The sequence below is a fragment of the Oxyura jamaicensis genome, chromosome 2 (assembly GCF_011077185.1).
Source record: "Oxyura jamaicensis isolate SHBP4307 breed ruddy duck chromosome 2, BPBGC_Ojam_1.0, whole genome shotgun sequence".
In the NCBI taxonomy this organism is placed as follows: domain Eukaryota; kingdom Metazoa; phylum Chordata; class Aves; order Anseriformes; family Anatidae; genus Oxyura; species Oxyura jamaicensis.
In genome coordinates, this window is record NC_048894.1 from 80,713,042 (window position 1) to 80,737,019 (window position 23,978).

A 23,978-nucleotide genomic window follows, 5' to 3' on the forward strand; every position below is an offset into this window, starting at 1 on the left:
TCGTCACTCTAGATGTCAGGGTTGTCTGCAGAGTCTGGGCTGTCATATGTGAGGGGGCAGCTTTCCCCTATTTTGGTACAGAATGAGGAGCTATGTAACTACTAGCTATGTAACTACATAGCTATGTAACTACTGCCTACTGTGATCCACCGTGGTGGGTAAGAGTATGTGTTTTAAAGCTTTAGTGTTTTTTTTATGTCCATCTAGGACATTTGCTGCTGGGAGACCTGGTCTGGCAGATCTTTTGGCATCCAAGTGTTGCTCTTTGCTTTCACTTCCAACTAGTTTCCTTCTGTTAATGGTAAGGATGGCATTGCATGAGCTTATGGGTGTTATTGTGTGACATCCTTGAAGTGACAGTTTTCCTGCCTGTCAGGGGCAGAACCTTACAGAGTTTGTGGGCTGTTAATGCATGAAAGGAGGCACACTTGTTTCTTCAACCTATTTTTACATGCCTTGGAAAAACTGGATGTAGTCTTGCTTGTGGTAAGCTCAGCACCCTGAAATTGTATTGGCCCCTCACAGTTTCCTGCTGTTGTGGCCTTAAAGTTCTTTGCAATAAACTTAGGATACAGGGAAAAAAAAATTGTTATGTAAGTAATCAGCATTTTCAGCACCTTAATATTTCAAATTTGGATCTTACATAGGAGATCTTAAAGAAACAGTGAAGCAAAAGATTAAAACATGGAGCAATTTATCAGATTAAAATGACTTATTGTTTGGCATTATGCCAAAATGAGCCTCTTGCTCAAAACAAAGTTTCATGTCAGTATTTGAGCCTTCTAATTTGAACACTCATTTGGCCTTTTAATAATGCAGGGGACAAAAAAAATACCCCCATCGTGACTCTGGTTGCTCAATTTGGCTGGGGTTTCCCATTAGCTTCTTTCCCAGACTATTTATAGAATAGCAATTAAGATTAATGTATAGCTGCTCACATTTAGTTCCTGGCTCTACTGGGTTTTGAGCCACTCCCAACAAGACCTGCATGACTGAGGTATTTAGTGTCCATGAGAACTCCTGCTGAAATCAGCTGTACTATCTATCATGTAGATGTGTGTACCTTTAAAAGTTTATTTTTTTTGGTATCATTAACTTTTTTTTCTGCTATGGAATAAAATTCTAAGGCTGGAGCTAGATAAGCAACATACTTCCCAGTTAATATATGGAAATATAATTTCAAAATTTGTCTGTTCATGTTAATGAATAGGAAATCTTTCAAATAAAAGGGAATTCATCATTGCTCACACCTACTCCTACTAGTCCTTTTTAGGGTATATGTTATTGATACAATTCAAGTGTGTTACACCAGTTACGAAATGGCAAAGTACAATGATCGATTTGTGGTGTTCTTGACTTCCAGCTTTTAAGGGTCTTGTATATGGTCTGAGAAGTAATTGGTATCAATAGAAACTATGTGCATTGAACATGCATGGTCCAAGAGCAGTATATGTCATTTTGAAGAATGGCATATTAACAAGTTTATGGGTATCAAGCCCTTCTTTTAGTATCATAAATATCAGCAGTGCTCCTGTGCTGTACTTTGCATAGTGGTGGCTGATTGATCTGGGCTATGGGGACAGTCTCCATTTGTCGGATGCTGCTCATAGGCCTTGCATCAGAGATGGATGGATCATGCTTATGAGAGCAACTAACCAAAATAAACCGAGCAGTGTTCAATCCTGTTTTGCAAGCAGTTTAATAAGAGTGAATGTGAGGGTGGGGGTACAGCTTTGTCAGACCTCATCAGGCCAGGGAGACCTATAGGCACCAGTGTGCGAAGTCAGGCTTCTTTTCCTGGTGAGGAAGAGCAGAACTGTGCTAAAGGGAAGGATCCCATGGCTCAGATTACTATCTGAGCTAGACTTGACTCTAGGTGCATGTGACTGTTCAGAAATTGCAAAATATCATTTCTAAAAGGATACTGTGACAGATTGTGCACGATATCATAAGGAGTCTACCTTTTGATTTGTGTCCCCTATATTAGAACAAATTATGGTAAAGTAATGACTTCATGTATTACTGATATACCTAGCTACCAGAAGTACCCCAAATGAAAAAATACAGCTTAATTTTTAACAGGTTTCTATATAGACAGGTATTAAGCTGGCAGGAAAAAATGACTTCAGCTAGTTTTCATGTGTACCTGCATATCTAGAACCCTACAGTCTAAATGCTGAAACTTCTCATTTTTTCCTCACTTGAAATAAACCACCTGCGTGGAGGTTGTGTCAGGGCCCTGAAAACAATATTGTTTTTTTGTTGCACAAGGTTGATTCCTTCCCATAACTTGTTATTGGATGATGCAGGAATCCTATAGCAAGAAAAATAGTTTCTGTAATTTAAGCAGCATGTTTTAGTGGTATAGGCACATAAGATACGGATATTTGAGCGCAATAGTCCTATTTTTATTTTTGAATATTTAAGTTTGAGGTGTGTGTCCTAGTTTTGGTTTGGATAAAGTTAATTTTCTTCCTAGTAGCTGGTATGGTACTGTGTTTTGGATTTAAGATGAGAATACTGCTGATAAAACATTGTTTTAATTGTTGCAGAGCAGTGCTTACATTAAATGAAGGACTTTTCAGCTTCTCACACTGCCCTGCCAGGAGGAGGCTGGGGCTGCACAAGAAGCTGGGAGGGGACACAGCTAGAACAGTTGACCCAGAATACCAGAATATACCATATGATGTGCTCAGTTAGGAGAAAAAAAAGGGGGGGGGGGGGGGGAATGTGAGTTGGTGATCTTGGGGGCTGTTGTGGGTGAGCAATTGCCTTGTACAGCACTTGAATATTTTTCCTCTTTTTTTCCTTATTAACCCCCCCCCCCCTTTTTTTCCTTATTAAATTTTCTTGATATTAACTGATGAGTTCTTGCACTTTTATCACTTTTAATTCTCTCCCCCATCCTGCTGGGAGGAGAGGGAATGAACAGGTGGCTGTGTGGCACTTACTTGCCTGCATATTAAACTGCAGAAAGATTTTTTTTTTTTTTAATGCAGCACTGTGTGAAACTATTTTAGTTACCAAATGCTGATACCCCTCTAACTTGAAAATAAAAGGTCATATGTTGTACCTCAGAATTAGACAAGCTTCAAAATCTGTTAATTGGTGCAAGCACTACCCCTAGATCTATTTATCCTATGCTCTTCTCTGTTAGACCAGCTTACTTGTCCAACTAACAGGCACTTGGCACTCTTCCAGTGTCTCACAAAACAATGTCAACTGATAGATTTCTAGCTGCTTCAGAAAGTTTTCCAGTCTGAGGAGTCATCTCCACCCCGTAGGAAAACCCAGCATAATTCCCCAACGTTTAAATCAAACTATGCAAATAGCTGTCTTTCACTTAAGCTAGTTACAGGACTTTTCGGTCTTGAGGGGAATTATGTACAGTTTGTATCTAATTCCAATGGTACTGATGCAAGCATTAATTAGAAGTAATTTGGGTAGCCTTACTGCTCCTTGCTCTGGGTGTCTGGCTAGAGAAAAAAATAAGATAGCATGCTGAGCTTGTCAAGTCAACTGGTCAGATTTCAAGCTGTTGTCTGTGGGGACAGAAATAATAACATGGAGGTAATTCTCCCTTGTAGTCAGTCACTGGGAGCAGTATGAAGTGGGGGAAACTTTTACAGCAAAGGGGAAAACCAATCTATGATTTTCCTGATGAATAGGAAAAATCAAACCTGATGGCTCTCGTGGAGCTCTGACAATTGTTTCACTTTCTTGTCTATACAAGACCCAGAGGTTACTTATGCTTTCTTGGGGACTGACACTAATAGTGACATATGCTTATTTTGGTTTGACTGAAGTGTCTGCAGAGACTGTCTCGGCCTGGGTGTGCTAGCTGCGTTAGGAGCTCTGACCCAGAAGTTTATATCCTTGCCTTTTCTTCCCCATTCAGAGGTGATGTCTGCAAGATTTGGACCAGTTGTCTTAGCAACGGATGCTGGCATCAAGAGTCTAGTGCCTGTATACGACAAGTTCAGTCTTTCTGTGCTCTGTTTTATAGACTGGACCCAAGGGATAAAGTGCTTTTGCTTCCCCAAGAATGGCCTTGGAAAAGGACAAGATAAGGGAGCAGAGAGAGGTGAAAGGGGAAGGATGTTCCTCTGAACAAGACTGTTGAAATACTACACTGAAGGTTTTTTTTAGTTGTTACTGCTGATATGGTTGGGTAATTGGAATCTGTGTACTCTGTACTGTGTTAGTCTGGCTGCTTGGGAAGATAACTTTTGTCCTTCTTTAACCTGCTGCTTCTGGAACTGGGGGCCGTGGGAAGAACCTGACATGACTCCAGGTATTATGACACAGAAAGCTATGCCTTCGCTGTGTCTTCTGATTAGTCAGAAAGAGATGATACTACAGAGAAATTCAGAGAAAAACAGAAATGACTAGGGGGCTTCCTGGACTGACTTGTGAGGAAAAGGCAAGAAAGCTGCTGTGCATCTGTACAGTTCTGCTAAGTGATTAATGGGGAATGTGATGATAACATACAACTAATTGAGGCTTGTATATGCCAAAGAGGGGAATTAGTTCTGTGTTGTGTGAGGAGGATGAGTAATGAACACATGCTACTGTCCTGAAGATAGTTGTATGATGTACCCAGAGCAACAGCAGTTGCTTGATGGTGAAAGAGAATTGCATGATATACTTGGTTTAGGAATACCAAATAGTACTAAAAATCTGTTATTACATGGTGATGCAAATTAACTTTTCTCACAAAGAGAAACATTTCATCCCCTCATAGCTTCATATACTGGATACTGTCTTGCTCCCCAGTTATTAAAAATAAACTGGAAGAAAGTGAATCAGGTAATTCTAGAAGCCTATCATGCCTCTATTTTCATAGATTCCTATTAGAAATGTAGAGAAAGCATTTTCTTTAGTAAGAGAACACAATTTTTAACAGCAAATGTGGAAGGAATTGAAATAAACACTTGGTCATGTGTCTGTTTTGAAAGGCCATAGGTAACTTCTGATATCTTAAAAAAAAAAAAAAAAAGTAAATCTTTTCAAAGCCTTGAAGTAAGACTGTTGCAACTTCTATTTAAAGTACGGAAGTTAATCTGGCTAGTTGTAACAGCTACTGATAAAAATACAAGGTTAGGAGATCAGACTCCTGGGTTTCTGCTGAAACTTTAAGATCTCTAATTCAACTTGGGAAAAATCTGTAAAATGAATCTCACAGAAGTCTAGCTTAAGAAGTTTCTATCCAGTGCAGTAGCCTGGGATACTTCATGGAGTCACAGAATACCAGTAGTTAAGCGCAGCTTGGCTCTGGCATGATATGGATTAACATTGCTTCTCCACAGCAGACTAAACCCTTTAGCAGTAGTAGGGGTAACAAGCAAAACACTACATAGGAATGGTTACAAGTTGTTTATCAGATGCTATTGGAGGATTACTCCAATGCCAAAGCATTGCCTTTAACTGTAGTTCAAACACAGCTAAAATAAACCTGTTGGACCCGAAACCAGCAAAATTATACTTGTAAAAAAAAAAAATGAACCCTTACATACTGCTTATAAATGTACTCAATAAAAAGCCATGATCAGGAAACAACTACAGTGGAATTTGGAAAATGAGGTGTCAACCTATTTTTTTTCTTTTGTGTACCTTTGTATCTAATGGTCCTTGATTCATTTCTAGATAGAAATTATAGATAGTGCCATATACTCTCTTCAAGACATCATACTCAAGAGGAGAATTGTACTGTTCCAGCTTGAATATTCTCTGCTCTCCTATTAAGGAAAGGAAAGAACCTGCAGAAGCATTGCTTTTCCTCATAGCAAAGGAGGTTATTAGTATGCCATCCTGCTTGAAAGAGCTCAAATTTTGAAACATGTCATAACAAAGAAAACAATACCATGGTGCAAGAGCACAAATATTATGACAGTGTGTACTCTCAGTCCTTCCTTATACACACCCCCTCTGGCTCTGGAAAAGAGGACAAAGGCCTAGTCCATCCAGATGTATGGAGGTTAAACTTCCTGAAGGCAATAACAATGTTTAGCTCCTATGCAAGGCTGGAGACTATGTAAATTACTAGTTTTTGAAACTGGCAATCTATATAACTTAATATTGGCTTGAATGTCTAGGAAAGGCCAGGATCTCACTAGCCCTCTGACTGATTTTATGACAGGGTATTTGGGCTTCATAGATGTCTTTTTTGAAGCTCATTTCAAGACTTCTGACAGTGTCCATGAAGTCAGGACTGTTTATTCAAGAAGAAAATGTTTCCTTTCCAGAACATAAATGAAAGATGAAGCCATACTCATCCCATTATTAAAGATCTATTGCAGTACTCAGCAAAGTTGCAACAGGATACAATCACTCTTGCCAAAATCACAGTTGTAGTGTGTCAAATTTGGCTGGAGGTGGATTTCACCTTTGGTTTTATGTCTACTTCAGATTTAAAAGGCAAAAAGCCTGGCACAATAAATGAACTCTCTTGTCTGTTATTAAATGAAACACCTCCCCCAGCTCCATGAAGAGTTGTGCAAAATCTGGGCTTTGGTTGAGAAGCTCTGGCCTTCCATATGGGGCTGTGGACATTCTCCTTGCTTTTATGAAGAAAGTTTCACCTTAGACTTCTTATGTTGTGGTATGAATGATGGGGGACCTGTAAATCCAGGTCTTTTCTGTTTCTTAAACTTCCTTGTTAAGAGTCTTCTGTGCCTGATGCACCCTGTCACTAGGAACCACCCTTCTGAAAAAGTTTGGGTCAGAAGAACTGGACAGGATCCTGAAGCAAATTGATGTCCATTTTCTGTCAGTCCACTCAGTAACTAGTCTGAAATTAAGCTGGTACCAAGGCTGCATTTCTGCTTAGAGGCTATCACCAGAGATCTGTATTGAACTGAGTCTTGTAGCTAGTGCTGCTGTGGTGAGATGGCTCTTGAATAAAGAGGCTGCTTTGAATGGACTTATTCCTGAATAAGGATTAGGGATACTAATGGGCAATTTTCAGGCTTCATCAGATGTAGCTGGTGAATGGGGTTAGTTAATCTGATAGGAAAACAACACAAAAGGCTGCCCAACTGACATCTCCCAAGTAAGGTAAAGGAATAAAACTTTTGGCCTCCACCACAAAAGAGAATATAAAGGTGTGTTATTGTATCTCCCTGCTGTGTGGGTTCTATGCAATATATATGAGCTGTTATTCACAGATCTCTTGCAAGATTTGTTTTTTTTTTTTTCAATGAGTTTGTGTTTGGCATCTGTTAATTCTTGAAGTGCATGAAGTTCTTAAATCTTTCCATTGTAGCTGGGTTTAATCCATGAAGGAGGAATTTATGCAGTTCTGCTGCTCAGTAGGTTAAAATTCTAGGAGATTTAAGAAAGTAGTTAGGACCAACATTATTCAAGTAACTGGTTATAATAACTACCTAGTTCAGGGTTTCAAGAAGAGGGGGAAACTCCCTGAAACGTTTGGAAATGTTTTGGCTGTCAGGTATCATTCTTTTTCCTCTTTAAAACAAAGTAAGGCATTCAGGAACTGGGAGAAATGAACTTGCTGTGAAACAAAGTCTCAGACATGATATATTTATTTGGTAATACAGATCTCTTAAAAATCCAGTTAAAACCAGGGCTTGGTCTGGACTGGAATTCACAGGCAGTTCTGATCGGGCTGGGGCTTTTGTGCGCACAGACTGGGGAGTTTGGAGCTGTCAGCATGGTTTTTTTGCAGAGCCTCTCATACACAGATGAAATCTTTATACTCCCTCCCTCTTCCAGTGGGGTTTTCTATGCCACTGACACCATCTATGCCTGTGCAGTGTGTAAAAATACTCTCCTGTATCTCAGACTGTACCCACCCAACCAGGTCTCATACTCTGGGTGATGTAGACCTTCATGGGGCTGGAAGAACATGGCATAGAAGTATTGGTTTACTGCTGACATGTCAAATATCAAAAGGAGAAAGGCTTTTTCTCTGTTCTGTCATCCTGATTTATTAGATGTTAAGAAAGACAAAGTGCCCAGACATACTAACCTCGCTGTTTTGGAAAGGTCTGCGAAATGGTTAATTTGCTTGTTCCACACAAAAATGTAAAGTGTCGGTTCTCTGATTACCTGCTGCTGGAAAGTGTTTGGACAGGTGCTGTGTTTCACCAGCCGTCTGTCACAGCTGACAGCACGGATTTATGGCCGGGCACCAGCCCCGGCCTCCCGGCTCTGCTCCGGCCGGGGGTCCCGGCAGTGGGGCGCCCCCCAGGGCTGCGGGACCGGCCCGGGGCGGCAGCCGAGTCCCACCCCGCTTCTTCTTCGTCCCCCCCATCCCTCCCCGTAAATTCACTTGCTTGTGAACCAACCCCTCCAGCTCCTTTGCTCAGAAACGCGGCATGGATTTAAGCAGCATCACGAGGGAGGAGATTTCCACCCGACGGGGAAATTCGCCCCTCGTCTTCCTCTTCAGGGCTGGGGAGAGGAAACGATGCTCCCCAACTCTTCTGCCGCCTCCCTGCGGGATGCTGAGCGGGGTAAAGGGGAGGCAAACCCCCGGCACTGTGCCGAGACCTGCGCTTCCCCAAACATCCAAACCCCTCAGATGCCTAACAAGCTCTGTGAGCTTTTTTTTTTTTTTTTTTTTTTTTTTCCCCAAAACAAAACAACAACAAAAAACCCACTACTTTTTACTAAAAAGGGTGCTTTTCTCAACGGAAAAGCCGAATGCCATCCTGTTGCTACATATCGCTACTCGCGCCTGCACACATCCGATTAAATCCGCGCTTGTGGCTGTAATACGAAATTCCCCGCTCCGCCAAGGTGCTTTTAACATATCCTGAAACCTGGCCGCTGCAGGTCGACAACACCAAAAGCTGCTAGCAGTTGCCTGCTGACGACTCGAACGGGCTCCCATACAGGAAGAGATGTTACAATGCCTGCTCGAGGAAAGGGTAGATTATAAAAGGGCAGATTAATATTTGCACAGAGCCTGGAAGGCAAAAATGATGTCGAAATGCTAAGTGTGTGTATGTGTGCATGTGTGTGTACATAAAAACCAATTCCTTCAAGGGTTGGATTACTTAATACATTAGTCACTAATCTCTCGCAGTGTTCTGATGAATGTTATGGTCTGAGCTAAACACACCGTGAAATCTGCTTGAGCTTTATTGAAACAAGTCGGGGTTTTCGCCTGCAGATCGTTCTGTTTGAAGCTTTCCTTTCTGAGCCCACCTTTGCTATCTTGCAAAGTTTTTTTTTTTTTTTTTTTTTTTTTTTTTTTTTTTTTGAGGTAGGAGAGGAGCTATGCCAGGGCTGAACCCCGGCGCTAAGGAAGGAGGAAGTGGGGGGAAAAGCCCAGGGTACAAAAAAAGGGGATTATTAGAAAACAATCGTCTTGTCATCGTTTGTTTCGGGGATCTGTGGTTGCAGAAGACTCGGGGGTGGGAGGGGAAAGCCCGCCGGTTTTCATCCCTTTTTATTGTTATTAAAGCAAACAAACCTCAGATGACCATTTCAGAGCTTACAAAAACAAACAAACAAAAAACATGAAACTAAACAAAAAAACCCAACCCTGTGAGTTCGGGGAAGCCGGTAACCTCTAGTTCAGAACCACGGGCAGTTAAAAACCAATCCTTCCCTTTGTCCGGCTCGGTCTCTCTGAGGCTTTCCCTGCTCACTTCTGACGATACGAAACAGCCTTAACACAACACGCTTCGGGAGAAGGCAAGGTGTGAAAACTTTTTTATTACCGGCAAAGACTCCAATAGAGCTCAGGCTGTTGCGTTCTCGCCCCCTGTAGATGCCAGGCTGGCTCCGCCAGCAGCAGTCGTGCTAACGACCTTCCTGCGGCGGGTTTGCTTTGCACCGAGAGATGACAACAAGATTGCCTTTCGCCTGCTGTTCTTCGTGAAACAACAACAATAATAATGATAAAAAACGGCAGGCAGATGCGCCGGACTTCTGCACGCTGTAAGCCTCCACAGGTTCGGGCAGCCAGCCCTTATTTTTTCTCAGGGCTGAAGAGCAGCGGGGCAAGGCGAATTGACGCCAGGAATTTAAGGACTTCCAAAGCTGGAGGCAGTCCCTGAGCCGGGGGAAGAAGCTCCCTCACCTCCTGCGGTCCAAATAGCGCGGGGGTCCCGCACAGGTGCTCCCCACAGCCTCCCTTTCCAGCACAGATATCACGCTCTTCTCCTTAGCGCAGGCTTTACCTGGGGAAGGCTTTTATTAGGGGAGAGGAGGGAAAAAAAAAAAAGAAGGAACATCGTGGCCGAGCATCAGTAAAATGCACACGCACATCTATTATATTCAAACACGAAAATAAAATACGAAAAACATCACTCTTTCCAGTAGCAGGGGTCGTGGCCTTAAGTGTAGGGCGCCAGCTAGCAGGGGTGCCAACACCTGGCGTTTCCCTGTCCCCCCTTCCCCCGAGCGATAATTCATTAATTAAAAAAGCCGCATTCTCCTCGTGTGAAAAACAAAAAAAAAAAACCACCACTACTTTTATAAATAATTTAATGTCTTCCCTTCCCACGAAATGCTAGTTGCCGAACAGGAGAAAAGGCTTCTTTTGGCACAGTGATGCTTTGCAGTACAGACCCTACGGCTCCGCAGCAGCCCCCCCAGAACCCCCTTTCCCACCCTCCCACCACCCCCTCCCCGCCTTCCCGAGTGCACAGCGCGACCCCCGGCTGCCGCCACCGTGGGGACAACCCCTGCTGTCACCGAAGGCGTCGGTGGCGGGAGGTGCGGGGACAAAAAAAAAAAGGTGGGGGAGGGGGTCCAAAGGGGAAGGCGAGGGAATGGCTGAAGTCAAGTAGTCTCGACGAACAGTAAGAAGCACTTGAGGCTCATGGCTACGTCCGAAACGGCACGTTTGGGGCCGGTTTGGGTTGGGTTGACGCGAACCCGCTGTCATTTCTCTAAGGCACAGTCACCGAAGGCTTTCGCTTGGAGGCTTTGGGCGCTTCTGGGGCTAAAGTGCGGGATCCAGAGCCTCCTCCTCGCCCCCTTCCCCGCCTCCCCTCTCGGGGCAGACGGAGGGGGGGGCGCCATTAAGCCAGGGGGGTCTCCACGGCGTACGGCTGGAAGGGGGCCGAGCCCCCGGCGGCCGGCGGCACCCGGAGGGGGGCGTACAGCGGGGACCCCGGCTGCGGCCCTCCCCGGCCCCCTTTATGGAGGCCGGCGGGGAAGAGCGGCTCCGGTGGCCGCTCCCCCGACGCCTCCCCGCGGGGCAGCGCCTGCCGCCCGCCGGGCAGCAGCAGCGGCGGCGGCTCGGGCAGCCCGTAGGCGCAGAGCTGCAGGAGGCCCCCCCCGTAGAGGGCGGCGGGCGGGGGCTGCGCGGCCCCCGGGTAGGGCAACAGCGGGTAGGGACCGGCCAGCAGGTGCGGCGGGGGCGCGGGGGGCGCCGGCCACACGACGCGGCCGTGGGGCTGCGGGGGAGGCTGCGGGGGGGCGCGGGGCACCGGCGGCCTCCGGAGGAGGCTCTCGATGGCGAAGGAGCTGGAGAACTTGGTGGCGCCGCCCGCTGTCGCCGCCTCCTTCTTAGCGCCGGGGCCCGGCGCGCAGTTGCAGGGCGAGGAGGCGCAGCAGCACCGCGGGGAGCCGCCGGGGGACGCGGAGCCCGCTCCGGTCGCCTCCCCCGGTGGCGGCGGCGGTGGTGGCGGTGGGGCGGCGACGGGGCGGGCGGGCGGCGGGGCGGCGCGGCTCAGGCGCTTGCGGCGCCGTCGGAAGACGCCGTCGGCGAAGGTGTATTCGCTGCTGGGGTTGAGCATCCAGTAGTTGTCCTTGCCCCAGGGACGCGCCGGGTCGCGCAGCACCTTGACGAAGCAGTCGTTGAGCGAGAGGTTGTGGCGCACCGAGTTGCGCCAGCCCGTGTAGGCGCCGCGGAAGAAGGGGAAGCGGCTCATCAGGTAGTCGTTGATCTCGGCCAGGGTCAGGCGGCCCCCGGCGGAGTCCCGGATGGCCATGGCGATCAGCGCGATGTAGGAGTAGGGTGGCTTGGGGCGCCGCGTGTAGGGCTTCCCCTTGGCGCTCTCGGGCGGCGGTGGCGGGGGTGGCGGCGGCGGGGGCTGCTGCGGGGCCGGGGGGGGCTGCTGCGGGGGGCGCCCCGTCCTCCCGGCCCCGCCGCCGGGACTGTTGGCGGCGCAGTCGCCGTCGGAGCCCAGCTCGCTATCTGCCGGCGCCGGGGAGAGGGAGCCGCTGCCTTCCTGGTCGCTGCCGGCGCTCAGCTTGTCCTCGTAGTGCTGCGAGAACACCTCCAGCTTCATGTCTCCTCGCGGATCGGCCGAGGGGAGACCCCCGCCCCTTGGCGCGGCCCCGACGGCGAGGCCGAGGGGGAGGCGGCGGGGCCGGGCGAAGTCGGGGGGAGGGCGGCTGTGGCTCCGCACCGCCTTGGACAGCTCCGCAGAGGCCGGACGGGCACCGGGGCTCCGCGCCCCGGCCGGCGAGGCGGGCACCGTGACCGACACCGGGACCGGCACCGAGACCGGGATGGGCACCGGGGTGCTTCCGACGGTTTCCCCCTCCGCGTCCTTGTCTCCTGGCGAGGCTGCCGCTCGCTCTCCGTCCCCCTTGTCGCTACGCGGCTTGCTCCATGAGGCCGGAGGAGAGCGGGTCCCCGCTGAGGGCCGGCTGCCGGGGCTCCTCTCCGCGCCCCCCCGAGCCCTCTGGTCCTCGGGGCTCTGCCGCCGGTCCCGTCGGGCGCTCCCCGGTGGCGGGGCGATGCTCCGGAGGGCCGCCGGGGTCACTCGCTCCGCTCTCTCCGGCTTCCCCCTCGCCGCTGCGGGTCCCCGTCAGCGCCGGGCCGCCGGGCCGGCTCCTCGCTGCGGCGCGGGGAGCAGCCGGGTTATTAGGGTTATTAGTGTTATTGTCATTATCGCTCTCTTCCCCTGTGGTTCTGTGTCTCTCCACCACTTTCAGACCAGCCCATTATAACGCCGGCGAGAGGCGGAGCTAGGACAAAGATCTGAAAGGGTGGTGGGTGGAGAAGCAAGGTAGCAAAGGTGGGTACGCGCTAATAAGCCGTATCAGAGCCGTAATTAGCCGAGATGACAGCGAGGTCTTGTTGGAAAGTTACTTTACGAAACTTGTTTGCATTTCCCTCTGCCAGGTTCCTCCCCTTCCCGGGCATTTCGAACGAAGCGGCCGCTCGGCGTGACTTCGCATCGCCGGGCCCGCCTCCCAGGTGTAAAATGCGGAGCGACTTATAGGTGGCAGAGCAGAACCTGGTACGCGCCGTGATTTATTTTAATAGCGCTGCATAGAGCAACAAGTTGTAATGTGACAGCTCAACAACCTGTTGGAAAATAACACGCTGCTCCGCAGCTGGGAATTCCTCATGATTTATGTAGCCCGACAAAGTCGTTTCAGTCCTGGCCCCTCTTTCCTTCTGTTGTAAGCACGCGCTGCATAGGCGTAAGATGTGAACAGGTAGGCAATGCTGTGCGCTTTCGCTGCGGGAGAGACGTAGTCAAAACCTTAACCTCAGTCTTAGGTGTGCTGCTGTGCATATAACAGCGTTGCTTGATCTCTTCCGGATGTTTGTAATGCTATAACTGTCGCTCTCCAATAAAATCCCCCCCCCCCGTTTTTTTTTTTTTTTTTTTTTTTTAAGTGACTTGCTGTAAAATTTTTTTAATGTCGTGGCTCTATTAATTTTCTGTAATGCCTGGCACAAAAGTATTCTGTAATTTTATCTAGACACTTCTTATTCTAGAAAAAGTAACCGTGATTTTTCTGTTTGATTGTAACTTTGCACTTGCTAGGGTCCTAGGCTCCTTCAGAAGTCAGAAGTTCAGTCCTCTTTAGCAGTATGTTGGACAGAACAGCTCAATTAAGAGAGCAAGACAGCAGTAGCTTCTCTTCAAATGCCCTGTTCAGCCCTACCCTGCTCTTCATTCAAAGTCAGTTGCAAAACTCCATTTGACTTCCTACAGCAGTAGTGCTAGTGCCTGCAAAACAATAACAAAACAAAAATATCAGCAGAAATCTAGTGTGATGCTTATATTTTATTTCTCATATGTATACTTTGAATTTTTTGTCCTAGAGTAAGTGTTGGATTGCTGTATGTTTTCCCAAAGCAGTCTTTCTAAATCAGATTTTGTTTCAGAATAAATGCTTAAAAATGCAGAGTCACTCTATCTAGGACCGTGCTCCTGCGGTCTGGACATCAAGGCGTGTTGGGGAGAAACTTAAAAGAAGTCAGATTTGAAAGGCTAACAGAAGAAACAAACAGTCCTACATTTTTTTCCCCATCTCTCTTGAATAGAATATATACATTCCCACACACACCTGCAAAGTGTTTCAAAGCTTTGCCTTTTTTTTTTTTTTTTTTTTAGTTTGTGTGGGTCTTAAATACTGAACAATGAGAGGTCCTTCTGTCCATTTGGTTGTACTCTCTCTAACTGTATTAATGGGTTTGATGTCTTCCTGTTCCCACTAAAGCTGTACTAATTCAGAAAAATGGATAATTGAATGACAGAAATAAGAGGAGGGAGACCTCTCTTGGTTTCTTGTTGTTGTTGTCTCCCTGTAATGTAAACTGAGATCTTTCAGTAAAGCACTGCATTAGCTGTAGGTGCCAATGTTTGTGTTTAAGGGTATGGGAAAAAGCTATCATTCCTTCCAAAACTTGTATTTTCTAAGATGATGCCAATGGCGAGGGTAGGTTTTTCCTCTTCCTGCTTTTGTTGTAAATAGCAGTGAAGTAGCGATGATTTGCTAGCTTACCTTTGATGTTTATTTTATTACCGTTCCACTATTTGTGTGGAAAATGTACACATTGTCTCTTATCTTTATTCAAAGAACTTAAAAAGTCATTCAAATGCTGTAGGTAAACACGTCAGACATAACAGAAGCTTTTCACAGCCATACTTCAAGATGAGGAGCGGATGGCAAAGCTGGTTTTGCAAGATTTAAGAGGGGACAGAAGCTTGTGTTCAAAATAATACAATTAAAGATAGCTACTAATGGCTATTAATGGAACAGGGTACCTTTGTAAGATCAGTGTTGAGTCTTGTGTGAGCTCAAGGCCTCTGTGCTGCCTCTCAGCAAGTCCCTGTGTAAACCAACCCTGAAATCTATGGTGACTCTTACCTGAGAAAATAGATGAAGGTGCTTATTTGAGATCTGCTCGGGGTTTAAAAAGAGCCTTCCTGGTCCAAGTCGGAGTGGAGTCAAGCCCATTGCTATTGCTGCCTGTGAAAGAACGGGTGTAGTTTTAAGAAGTGGTGAAATAGTACAACTCCTCCTGTCTCTCACCACTGAGAGTATATGTAACCTCAAGTCTTTTCCTGCTATAGTTTTTTAAAAGGCACAGTATCGCCTTCAGGTTTATAAAGATTAACACAATCATCGGAAAAACTGATTCTGTTAAGTAAACTTCACATCAAAAGCGCTTTGATGTGCTGTATTATAGCAAAGCCAAACACTCCACCCCCATCACCCCAAGAAAAACCTCCAAAAACTTATAGTGAAGCAAAGTAAAAAAAATCTAGATTCTTTGTTCTAAAATGAAATGTCTCTTCCTCTCTAGCACAGCAGAGCAGGACTTTTTTTGATGTATGACCCCCTCTTTTCCTACCCAAAACAGTACCTAGTCAAAGACAAAGAGGAGAAATATGAATGGTTGCTTGCAAATCACACGGTCAACTTTGCTTCCCATGTTCAGTAGTATTCCACTCCTTTACTTCAGAAACAGCAAGAGGACGCCAATGTGTGCTTGAGGGTAGGGCAGTTTGCTCAGCCCTAGAGTTCTAAAAATATTCCCTACTACATGTAGCAAAACACTACACAGTCTGGTGGTTGTGGGCATGTTTTTGGTTGATCCAGTTGTGTTGCCTTCATGGTGTTTTAAGCCACGATTTGGCTTTGTGCTCCAGTGAACATTATACAAAGGTGCATTGCTCTATGGGCTTGCTTTTTATTTTTTTATTTTTTTTTTATTTTTTTTTTTCTGATCCTTTTTAATGTCTTTTCTGTCCCTGTCCCTCCAGATGTCTATCAAGATTAGAGAAGGCTTCGAGATAAGATCATATAAGCACAACTGGTCAATATATGTATTTCTATGCTGACTGGGGGAAGTCCTATAGCTATTGGTAAGCAAGCTTATTTGTACATCTGAGATGTCCGGCAGCTGGACAAAGTGCTTCATCATCTCTTTTCCTCCTCCTGCAGCAAGCTGCAGGAGTGTGGTGCCTTGCCAGGAATGATGAAATTGGACAATGCAATACACTATATGAGCAACAATAGACCAGTTCAAAGAGTTCTCTTTGGATGGGCTACTCACAGCGGGAGATGTGCCTATATTTCATAAATGAAATATAGAGTCTGTGAAGATTGGCTAATTGCACTATATATATTTTTATAGTTGAATGAAATTCAGCTGGAGACTAAGCCATAAGAAAGGAGGCTAGTGGAAACCCTTGAGAGGGAGGGTTTGATGTCTGGGGTAGAATGCATATCTGCATGAATCTTTCATTGTGAACTCTATGGATCTGCAGTTTTCCACAGGAAAAGGCATTCCCTTTGGGCAGATGTTTCCATGTGTCTCTGGCAGATACCTAGGGCTGAATTTACAGTGGGGACTTCCATTTAATTTTTTTTCTTTTTTTTCTTTTTTCTTTTTTTTTTTTTTTTCACCCAGTATTTAGTTTCTTGGGAGCTCTTGATAAGGATGAAATTTTCCCATGCCCAAAGGTTTAGAATCACTTCATCCCTGTGCCCACTTCATGTCTCATAAAAAAAGTCTACACCTAAGTCAATTTATTTTCTCCTTTGTACTGTATTGTGACAGAATGGGTAGGGACACAGGCTTTCTCCTGTGAAGAGGATGACATTATTGCTGTTGTTAACAATGCCTAATACCAGAGAATTAATTCCCTGTTCTTACACTGTCCTTCCCACCCAGAGATCTCGGAGCTCACACGGATTACAGCCAAAGAGAAGTTAAAGGGAAATGTCCTGCTGAAATTTGTCAGGTCAGTTGTAATCATGTCTGTAGAACTGAGCTCTTCAGAGTCCTCAATTTGTGTTGCATCCACTGAGGTATCCACCACGAGGTCTAATCACAAGTGTTGTGCCAGTTAGCAAGGAGCTGCCAGAACTGGGATTGTGCTGTCACGAACCTCAGAAAATTTATAGGTAATTCTCTCTTGTTACTAGCTGTGTTAAGCCTCAGGGGCTTGAATGGGGCTCCACACCAGCATAAGTTGAATGTCTGTGGAGTATATTGCATGTCTGCAGTCTGAGAAGGTACATGACACAAAGAGTACAGGGTGAGGAGGGAAGTTAAGTCAACGTGGTATTTACAACATATTTTGTGATGAATTAATTTAGTAACCGTCCCCATAGGCTTTTCTCATAGCCTGTTTTCATCTAACTGCACCAATACAGGGAAAATCCAAATGGTGATGCGCTTACAGGTCTGTGGATCTCTTCAAGGAGATTATTATTACAGTAAGAAAGAAACTGGTATTGGAAGGCAGCATAGGTATTGATAAGTCTGGATGTAATTGTCAGGGCAGAATTGCTTGCTAAGACAGACTCTACCACAATTAGAAGCTATGTTGTGTTATGTTTGTTATGAAGTTATGATTCAGAAGCCATTTGGTGAAATTCTGTGGCACTCTGCCAGGAATGGTGAATGTTTCTTGCTACTGGTGCCAAACAAACTAAAAAAGAAACCATCATAGCTTGTTATTGCTGGTGCCAGACCAAATATCTGTTGGCGCCAAACTTGGTATTGGTGCCAGAGGCTTGCTATCACTGGCCCATGATATTAGGAAATACTGGCTGAGTTGTTACAATAGCCTCTTACTGACTTTCAGTCCATGCATTGATGGAGCAGAGTGAACAACATAGTAAGAGAAGCACAAGAAAATTAATCGAGAGCCAAAGGGCTTTGAATGTTTGTTGGAGTCATTGAACTTTGCTAGCCCTTCCTGGAATATAACTACGCCAACTCAAAACACATATATTTTACATGGGTAAACAAGTGACTAGAGATAGTGAAGGATATGTTTCCATTCAACTGAGTTACAGTACTATTTATAGCACCGTGGATTAACAAGCGAATCATCTTGCCAATAATATTCTGGTTGAATAGCAATAAATATTCAACATTCTTATTTCTGGTTTGTTTAATATTTATTTTTTTCTTTGTTTGTTTTTAAGAAGCTTTTTCTGTGTGGAATCCCATGGTTTATGTAAGCATTAGCAAATTACGTAAATAAATGATGGTGTAAAAAACTTTGAAATTTGTTGTTTTGTTTTGTTTTGTTTCTCAAGACCAAGTGAACTGCATTTTAAGGGAGCTATTCAGGAGCAGGCTGCAGAGTGGCCTTCCTGTGGTACGTGGACTTTGGCAGCAATGCCCCTAGGTTATGTCTCTTATATATGTTCTGTACTCCATTTGCTGTTTGCCAATTTCCTTCCCTGCTTCAAGATTTGAATTGTCAGAATCTAATCCTCCCACCTCATGGACAACTCCAGAACAACGCTGGTATCTTTGAAAATCTGGTCTGTGCTGCTTGCTTGCTCCTGGGATAGGCAGCATAATTACACCGAGGGTACGTATAATACCTCAGGATGGCGGAGGCAGGAGATTTATGAACTCCAGACTGTGTTCCAGAGTGTGTTTTCACCATTTTGCAGCTGACAGAGAAATGCAGCAAAAGCTTGAGGAGCTGGTTCTTCAGCTGCGAAGATCTCTACAGGTCTGACAAAATCATTAGTTTTGCTGAGTTGCATGGGCTGAGTATCTGATCTCAAGTTCCTAGATGAGTTCTTAAGGGATTAGCTGAGTTTCAGTCTCTTGAAGGTGCGAACAAACATACGGTTGCCTCACACACATGAAGTTTCTTCCCTAAAGATGTGAAAGGGCTTTGTACAGGGGGTGTTGCTATTTCTGTTTTGTAAGGAAAGGTTCACAGAATTTAAATATCTTGTCCTAATGCACACAATCTAAGCTGGAAATAGGACACAGGTTTCCTAATTCCTGAACTACTGCTCTACCTACTAACCCCGTTGCTTCCCTGAACTTTTACATATAGTTGAGTAGTTTAATAATTAACCTCCAAGTGGGGCACTTTGAAGCAAATGTAAAATGAAACCAAACACTTGTCTTGGTTTTTAGTCATACCAGATTTGCAAGTAGGGTGTGTTTAAATGATGCAGGTAGATAAAGTCTTGTTAATTTAGATTAGAGTAAAAGTCAGTGCCTTATCAAAGCAAGTGACTAATTAGGAAAACTATTACCTTTTGGAAAAGAAACAGTCAAACTATCACTCAAAATTATTTTAACTAATTGAATATTACTAGGATTTATGCTGAATAAACGCTCATGTTACTGCTGGGGAGAGGAGGAAGACTGAGAGCTTTTTCCAGGAATTGCCAGTGCCTTGTTTCTTATAATTTTACTTTTAGAAACTTAACAATACTTGTCATCAGTGTGTAAACCTGTGGAAAGGAGAGTCCCATGAGTCACCAGTGAGCCAAATTTACAGAATTTAAGTGTAGAGCTGCAGCATTTGTATCAAATGCACTGCCTCCATTTTCCTCACCTTACCAAGCTAACAGGACAACAAAATGCTTATGGATAGTTTGAAATGATCCAGTGAATCCAAGTTTTGTAACAACTATGATCAGGCATTTGAGATCCTGCAAGGGTGGAAATAGTAGGGCAAATTCATGGTGTGAAAAGAAAGATTACGATCAGACTGTATTTATGTTCAGACAGATACATGCAATTGTGAAGAATCATTAAATAACTGTTAACCACACCTGCACAGAGCCTCTGGCAATGCTGGCTTACACAGAATCTCAAGAACTGCCATGTGCCTGACATCATACCTTTGCAAAGAAAGAAGAGTCCTGGGTGTTAGCCCAAGACTGGTAAGTAAAACATAGTCTGCAGACTAGAGCCAGTTTATGTTTGTTAGTGATTTTCAGGCCTGTCACACCCAGTAACTTCTCCCCTTCTCTGTAAATCTGTCAGTAGTCCTGATTTGTTTGGTTAAGACCAGATCTTACTAAACACCTCTGAATCTACTTTTGATGCAATGGCTACTTACCTGTAAGTCAGTTAGGACTAGGAGGAGGGAATATCTGTGTGCACACGCACATAGGGAATCTAGTACAAACAGTATCTTGACTTCTTTGGGCTTGTACTTGCTGCTGTCACACAGTTCCTTGTTCGCATTTCTTTTTTACATAGATCAATTTTCTTTTAAAAACATGGTGTAGGGTTTTTGTTTTGTTTTGTAATTTTTCATGAGGGAAATGACATTTGAGAACTCTTTCATTTTCGTTGCAAGAAAAGTGAAAGGGAAGCCTATGGGGAAGGGGAGTCCACAAACAGGGTAAGAGGAGGAAAGGAAAAGGAAAAGGGGACCACTGTAAAGCTGAAATGAAGAGATGGAGATGTGGAGAGGTGGAGTAGGTAGCTCCAACTGAGCGCATTGCAGAGCAATTCCACTCATCCTGTAAAGAATTCTCAGGACGCCCAAAGATCTCTGATTTGGCTGCTTCTGCTGGTGGAATTTTTTTTTGGACTGCTTACCTCTACAGCTTTCCTCAGGCTAGGGAGTTCTCTGGGTTTTCATTTCCCATGGTGCGTTTGGAAGCAATAGTCTTTCATCTGCATTTTCTTGGTTGGGGTATGCTTTTCCTATCTTTCATAGCTAGGGGTGATTTTTTTTTTTTTTTTTTGGTTGTTGTTGAATAAAAAGTCAGAAAATGCAAAAGTGAAAGTTGAATATCAGCATGTAATTCCTGAAAGGGACTGCCGTACATCAGTTTGGTATCTCTTTCTAATCTCAATTTCTCTGCATTTTTTTTTTTTTTTTTTCCTAATGCAAATCTCCACAAGCTGTGAAGAACAGGAGATTCTGAACTAGCAACTGAGCATGACTGAAGCACAGAGAGATTTTCAGGAAGGTGGAATATTTCAAAAATTTGCAGGCTTCCGTGTTCATTTCAGACAAGAATAGAAGCTCCAGCACTTGGCATTGGTGGATCAGACTATGGAAATGTTTACTCATCACTTAAGAGAGTCCTTATTTGTAACTTGATTTATTTAGACCACAAAAGTTTGGAAGACAGTCCATTTTGACTTTCTCCAACTGTGATGGAGTCAATGCCAAGAAACTTAGCAAAACTCAGCATATATTAAATACTTTGAAAAAAAAAAAAGAGATAAAATAATTAAAAAGAGATACCAGTGCTGTAGGAAAAATGCTCTCCCAACATGCTACCTTTAATACCCATCAGTTCTTTATAAGTAAATCTTGGTGACATGGGCAGAGTTTATTTTGAAGGCAGGTTGTGAAGTAGTACACCCTGTACTCTCTCCCCCTACTTTGGCATTTAAACACATTACCATTAAAGATTGGCCCCTTGATGAAGTTAGGTGGAGTCAAATCTTCACTTAATAAATGGGGCTTTCACTCCAGTGGGCCTCAATTCAAACCTTCAAAACTTTGGCCAGGCTCACAGTTGAGACTTTAATTAAATGGTGTTGGATACGAGAGCTAAGTGTGGAAACTCTGTCTTCTATTATACTACCTCATGTTGCCGAAAGAAATAGAGCCTTGCCGCTTGATTGAACAGACAGAACTAAGTGAATAATTCGCAACAAATAATTAATCTAAATTTTTCTAAATGATTCTTACAGAATCTGATTATGGTTGAGAAACATTCCTATTATTAATGCTATGGGACTCCCTTTCACAAGGGGAAAGTTTATTTATATAAGATTAATGGGTTGAGGTATAGACTTGCAAGTTCTTCCTGAGTCATCAGACCCAGAAAACATGTATTTTATATTAAGGTTAATACAATCTTCCAAGCAAAAGCATTTATGAGTGTACTTTAACTGATGGCTTTATGATGACTGACATTCCAAAACCTCTTCTGCAAACACCTACGCTGGCATACTTTTATGCATAGGAGTAATCCTAATTAATTTGAGAAAATTACTCTTGTGCATGAATGTATTCATTAGTATTTGAAACATCATGGTCTTAGTATGGTGAGTCTTGCAGATACAATCTTGATCTTGTACTTTAAAGTTCCCCACAGTGTCCCATCCTGTCTTTATGGCTACCCTAGTACTAGTAAATAAAATAGGCAAGTACCCATGTTTTGCCCCTGAGGGCTTGTATCCATATGTAAAAATTCTCCTCCTTCCAAATAAGTGGCCTCATCTGTACTGCCCAGAGGGAACAGTCCTTTGTCCATGCTGTCTCCTGAACCATGCCTGTGAGTTGCGTGAGAAAGCACTAGGTGACAGGGAATAGGCCATTTCAGGGAGCTTGTTCCTAGTTAAACAACATGGATGATCACATGCCAGCTCTCTAGTCCATGCCCTGGCTCTTTTACTTTGCAAGTACATGCTGTAACTTATATGAATATTTGTGTTTAAGATTGGATGATGGCCTGAAGAATTTCTTTTAAAAAATACCCTTTCAGTCTGTCACAAGAAAACTATAGGCTAGGTTATAAAACTGCAGGAAAGTTACAGCTTTAAGGAGAGTGGCTAGCTTTTGAATAGAAGGTAGAGAAACTCATAGACAAAACAAAAATAAAATCTGTGAGCTGAAGACATAATAGTGAGTTTGAAAGGAAAATTTGTATCTTTAACAATTTCTAAATATTTAGATTCTCCTTTCCAGATAATGAGTTCTCAGGGCTGCTGCCTGAAATTGTAAATGCCTGTACATGTTGTCACATCAGGGACTTGTCATCATCTCAATCTGAAACAAGTGCTTGCAATACATGATGTGATCACCTGGGATGTATTAGAGAGCTCTGAAAGTATTTGAGGTGAATTCCAGCCTGCCTGACTTCCTTAGGAAGAACCTAGATGGATATATCCCAGTCTTCAGATATTCAAGCTACTTTGCTTAATGGAGATTACTTAGATCAAATAATTAATTGTTAAGATAATCTACTTTCCTTACTAATCAGACTTTATCCTAAAGTTAAGATGCATCTGAACACAGCAGGATAAGCCAAGTCATTGTGTGAGAAGGATTGCTTCTGAAAATTTATTTCTTCCCTAAAAGCTACATGCTATGTTCAACCTGAAGGACTGCTGTTCTCTTCCTTAGTCTAGCTACCACTCACTGAATATTCTTTCTGTTGTGATACATGTAGAAAGAAGGTTCATGTTGGACTGTTCTATAAGATCTTTCCATGAAATGCTAGAACTCTAGCGTTTGCTCCAGGAAAAGGTGAGTTAATATGTGTTTGCATGTACCCTGATAGTTGCCTTGCTTAATCAGTAGCAACAAGGATGTATTTACTGATATTGAAAGCTTTCCCAAAGTGTTATTTCCACTGTTATTGATATGTTGCTTAACAGAACTAGCTTAAGCTTGCCATACCAAGTTTTTCATTGCTTGGATTGCATTGGTTGGTTATCTTTTTCTGTTAACTTTCCATATATAACTTAATTAGGTTGTGAATAATAGGATATGTTATCAGATGGCATGGCATTATTAACTTCAGTGAAATGTTGTATGATGACTTGGACAATAATTTACATGTTTTTCATATTTAACTGTCTCTGACCATTTTGGATGAAGGTAACTGCCAGCAAGTGTGATTGCAACTCCACTGCCAAAAAAGGTGTGTCTGTTTATGTCAGTGAAGTGCTTTACTGATGGTATAAATGTAATAGCATGGTAATTACTGATTATAGATACAATTAGGATCAAACTATTGTCCATACAGACTGCTTTTATTATGCTGGAATGATATCTTTAGTCTTTTTGTGTTAAGAATGCTAACCAAGAGTGCAATACTTCAGAGCTGAAAACTTGAGTACAAAAAAAATCACACTGCTTTATTTCTGCAAGTAACTTGTGTTACATTCCTCAGTATCTGTGAGCAGGTTTCCTATTACCCAAACTATTCAGGAATCATTTTGGCAAACAAAATCTTTTTTAATGCCTCTAATGAGTGTGATTGCTAGTGGTATAAGAAAAATGGTATGGCTTCTTTTTTCTGATTAGATAATATACAGGATA

General features: G+C 43.8%; 1 protein-coding gene and 1 long non-coding RNA gene across 4 annotated transcripts in view; one reads left to right on the forward strand and one right to left on the reverse strand.

Moving 5' to 3' along the window:
* Positions 1–11,000: 11,000 nt before the first annotated feature.
* FOXQ1 (forkhead box Q1) lies at positions 11,001–14,407 on the reverse strand. The gene has a single exon (XM_035316340.1). It carries the CDS (start codon positions 12,213–12,215, stop codon positions 11,001–11,003), a length of 1,215 nt encoding a protein of 404 aa, XP_035172231.1. The 5' UTR covers positions 12,216–14,407.
* An 8,395-nt stretch (positions 14,408–22,802) lies between these two features.
* Positions 22,803–23,978, forward strand: part of LOC118161624 — a 42,361-nt gene continuing 41,185 nt past the window's right edge. For all 3 annotated transcript variants that reach the window (XR_004748103.1, XR_004748104.1, XR_004748105.1), the window contains exon 1: positions 22,803–23,180. This is a non-coding gene — a long non-coding RNA (uncharacterized LOC118161624). The remainder of the gene's footprint in view (positions 23,181–23,978) is intronic.

Bases quoted from the DNA above. Each gene is read 5' to 3' on its own strand.
- FOXQ1 (XM_035316340.1), bottom strand. From the start codon at position 12,215: ATGAAGCTGGAGGTGTTCTCGCAGCACTACGAGGACAAGCTGAGCGCC.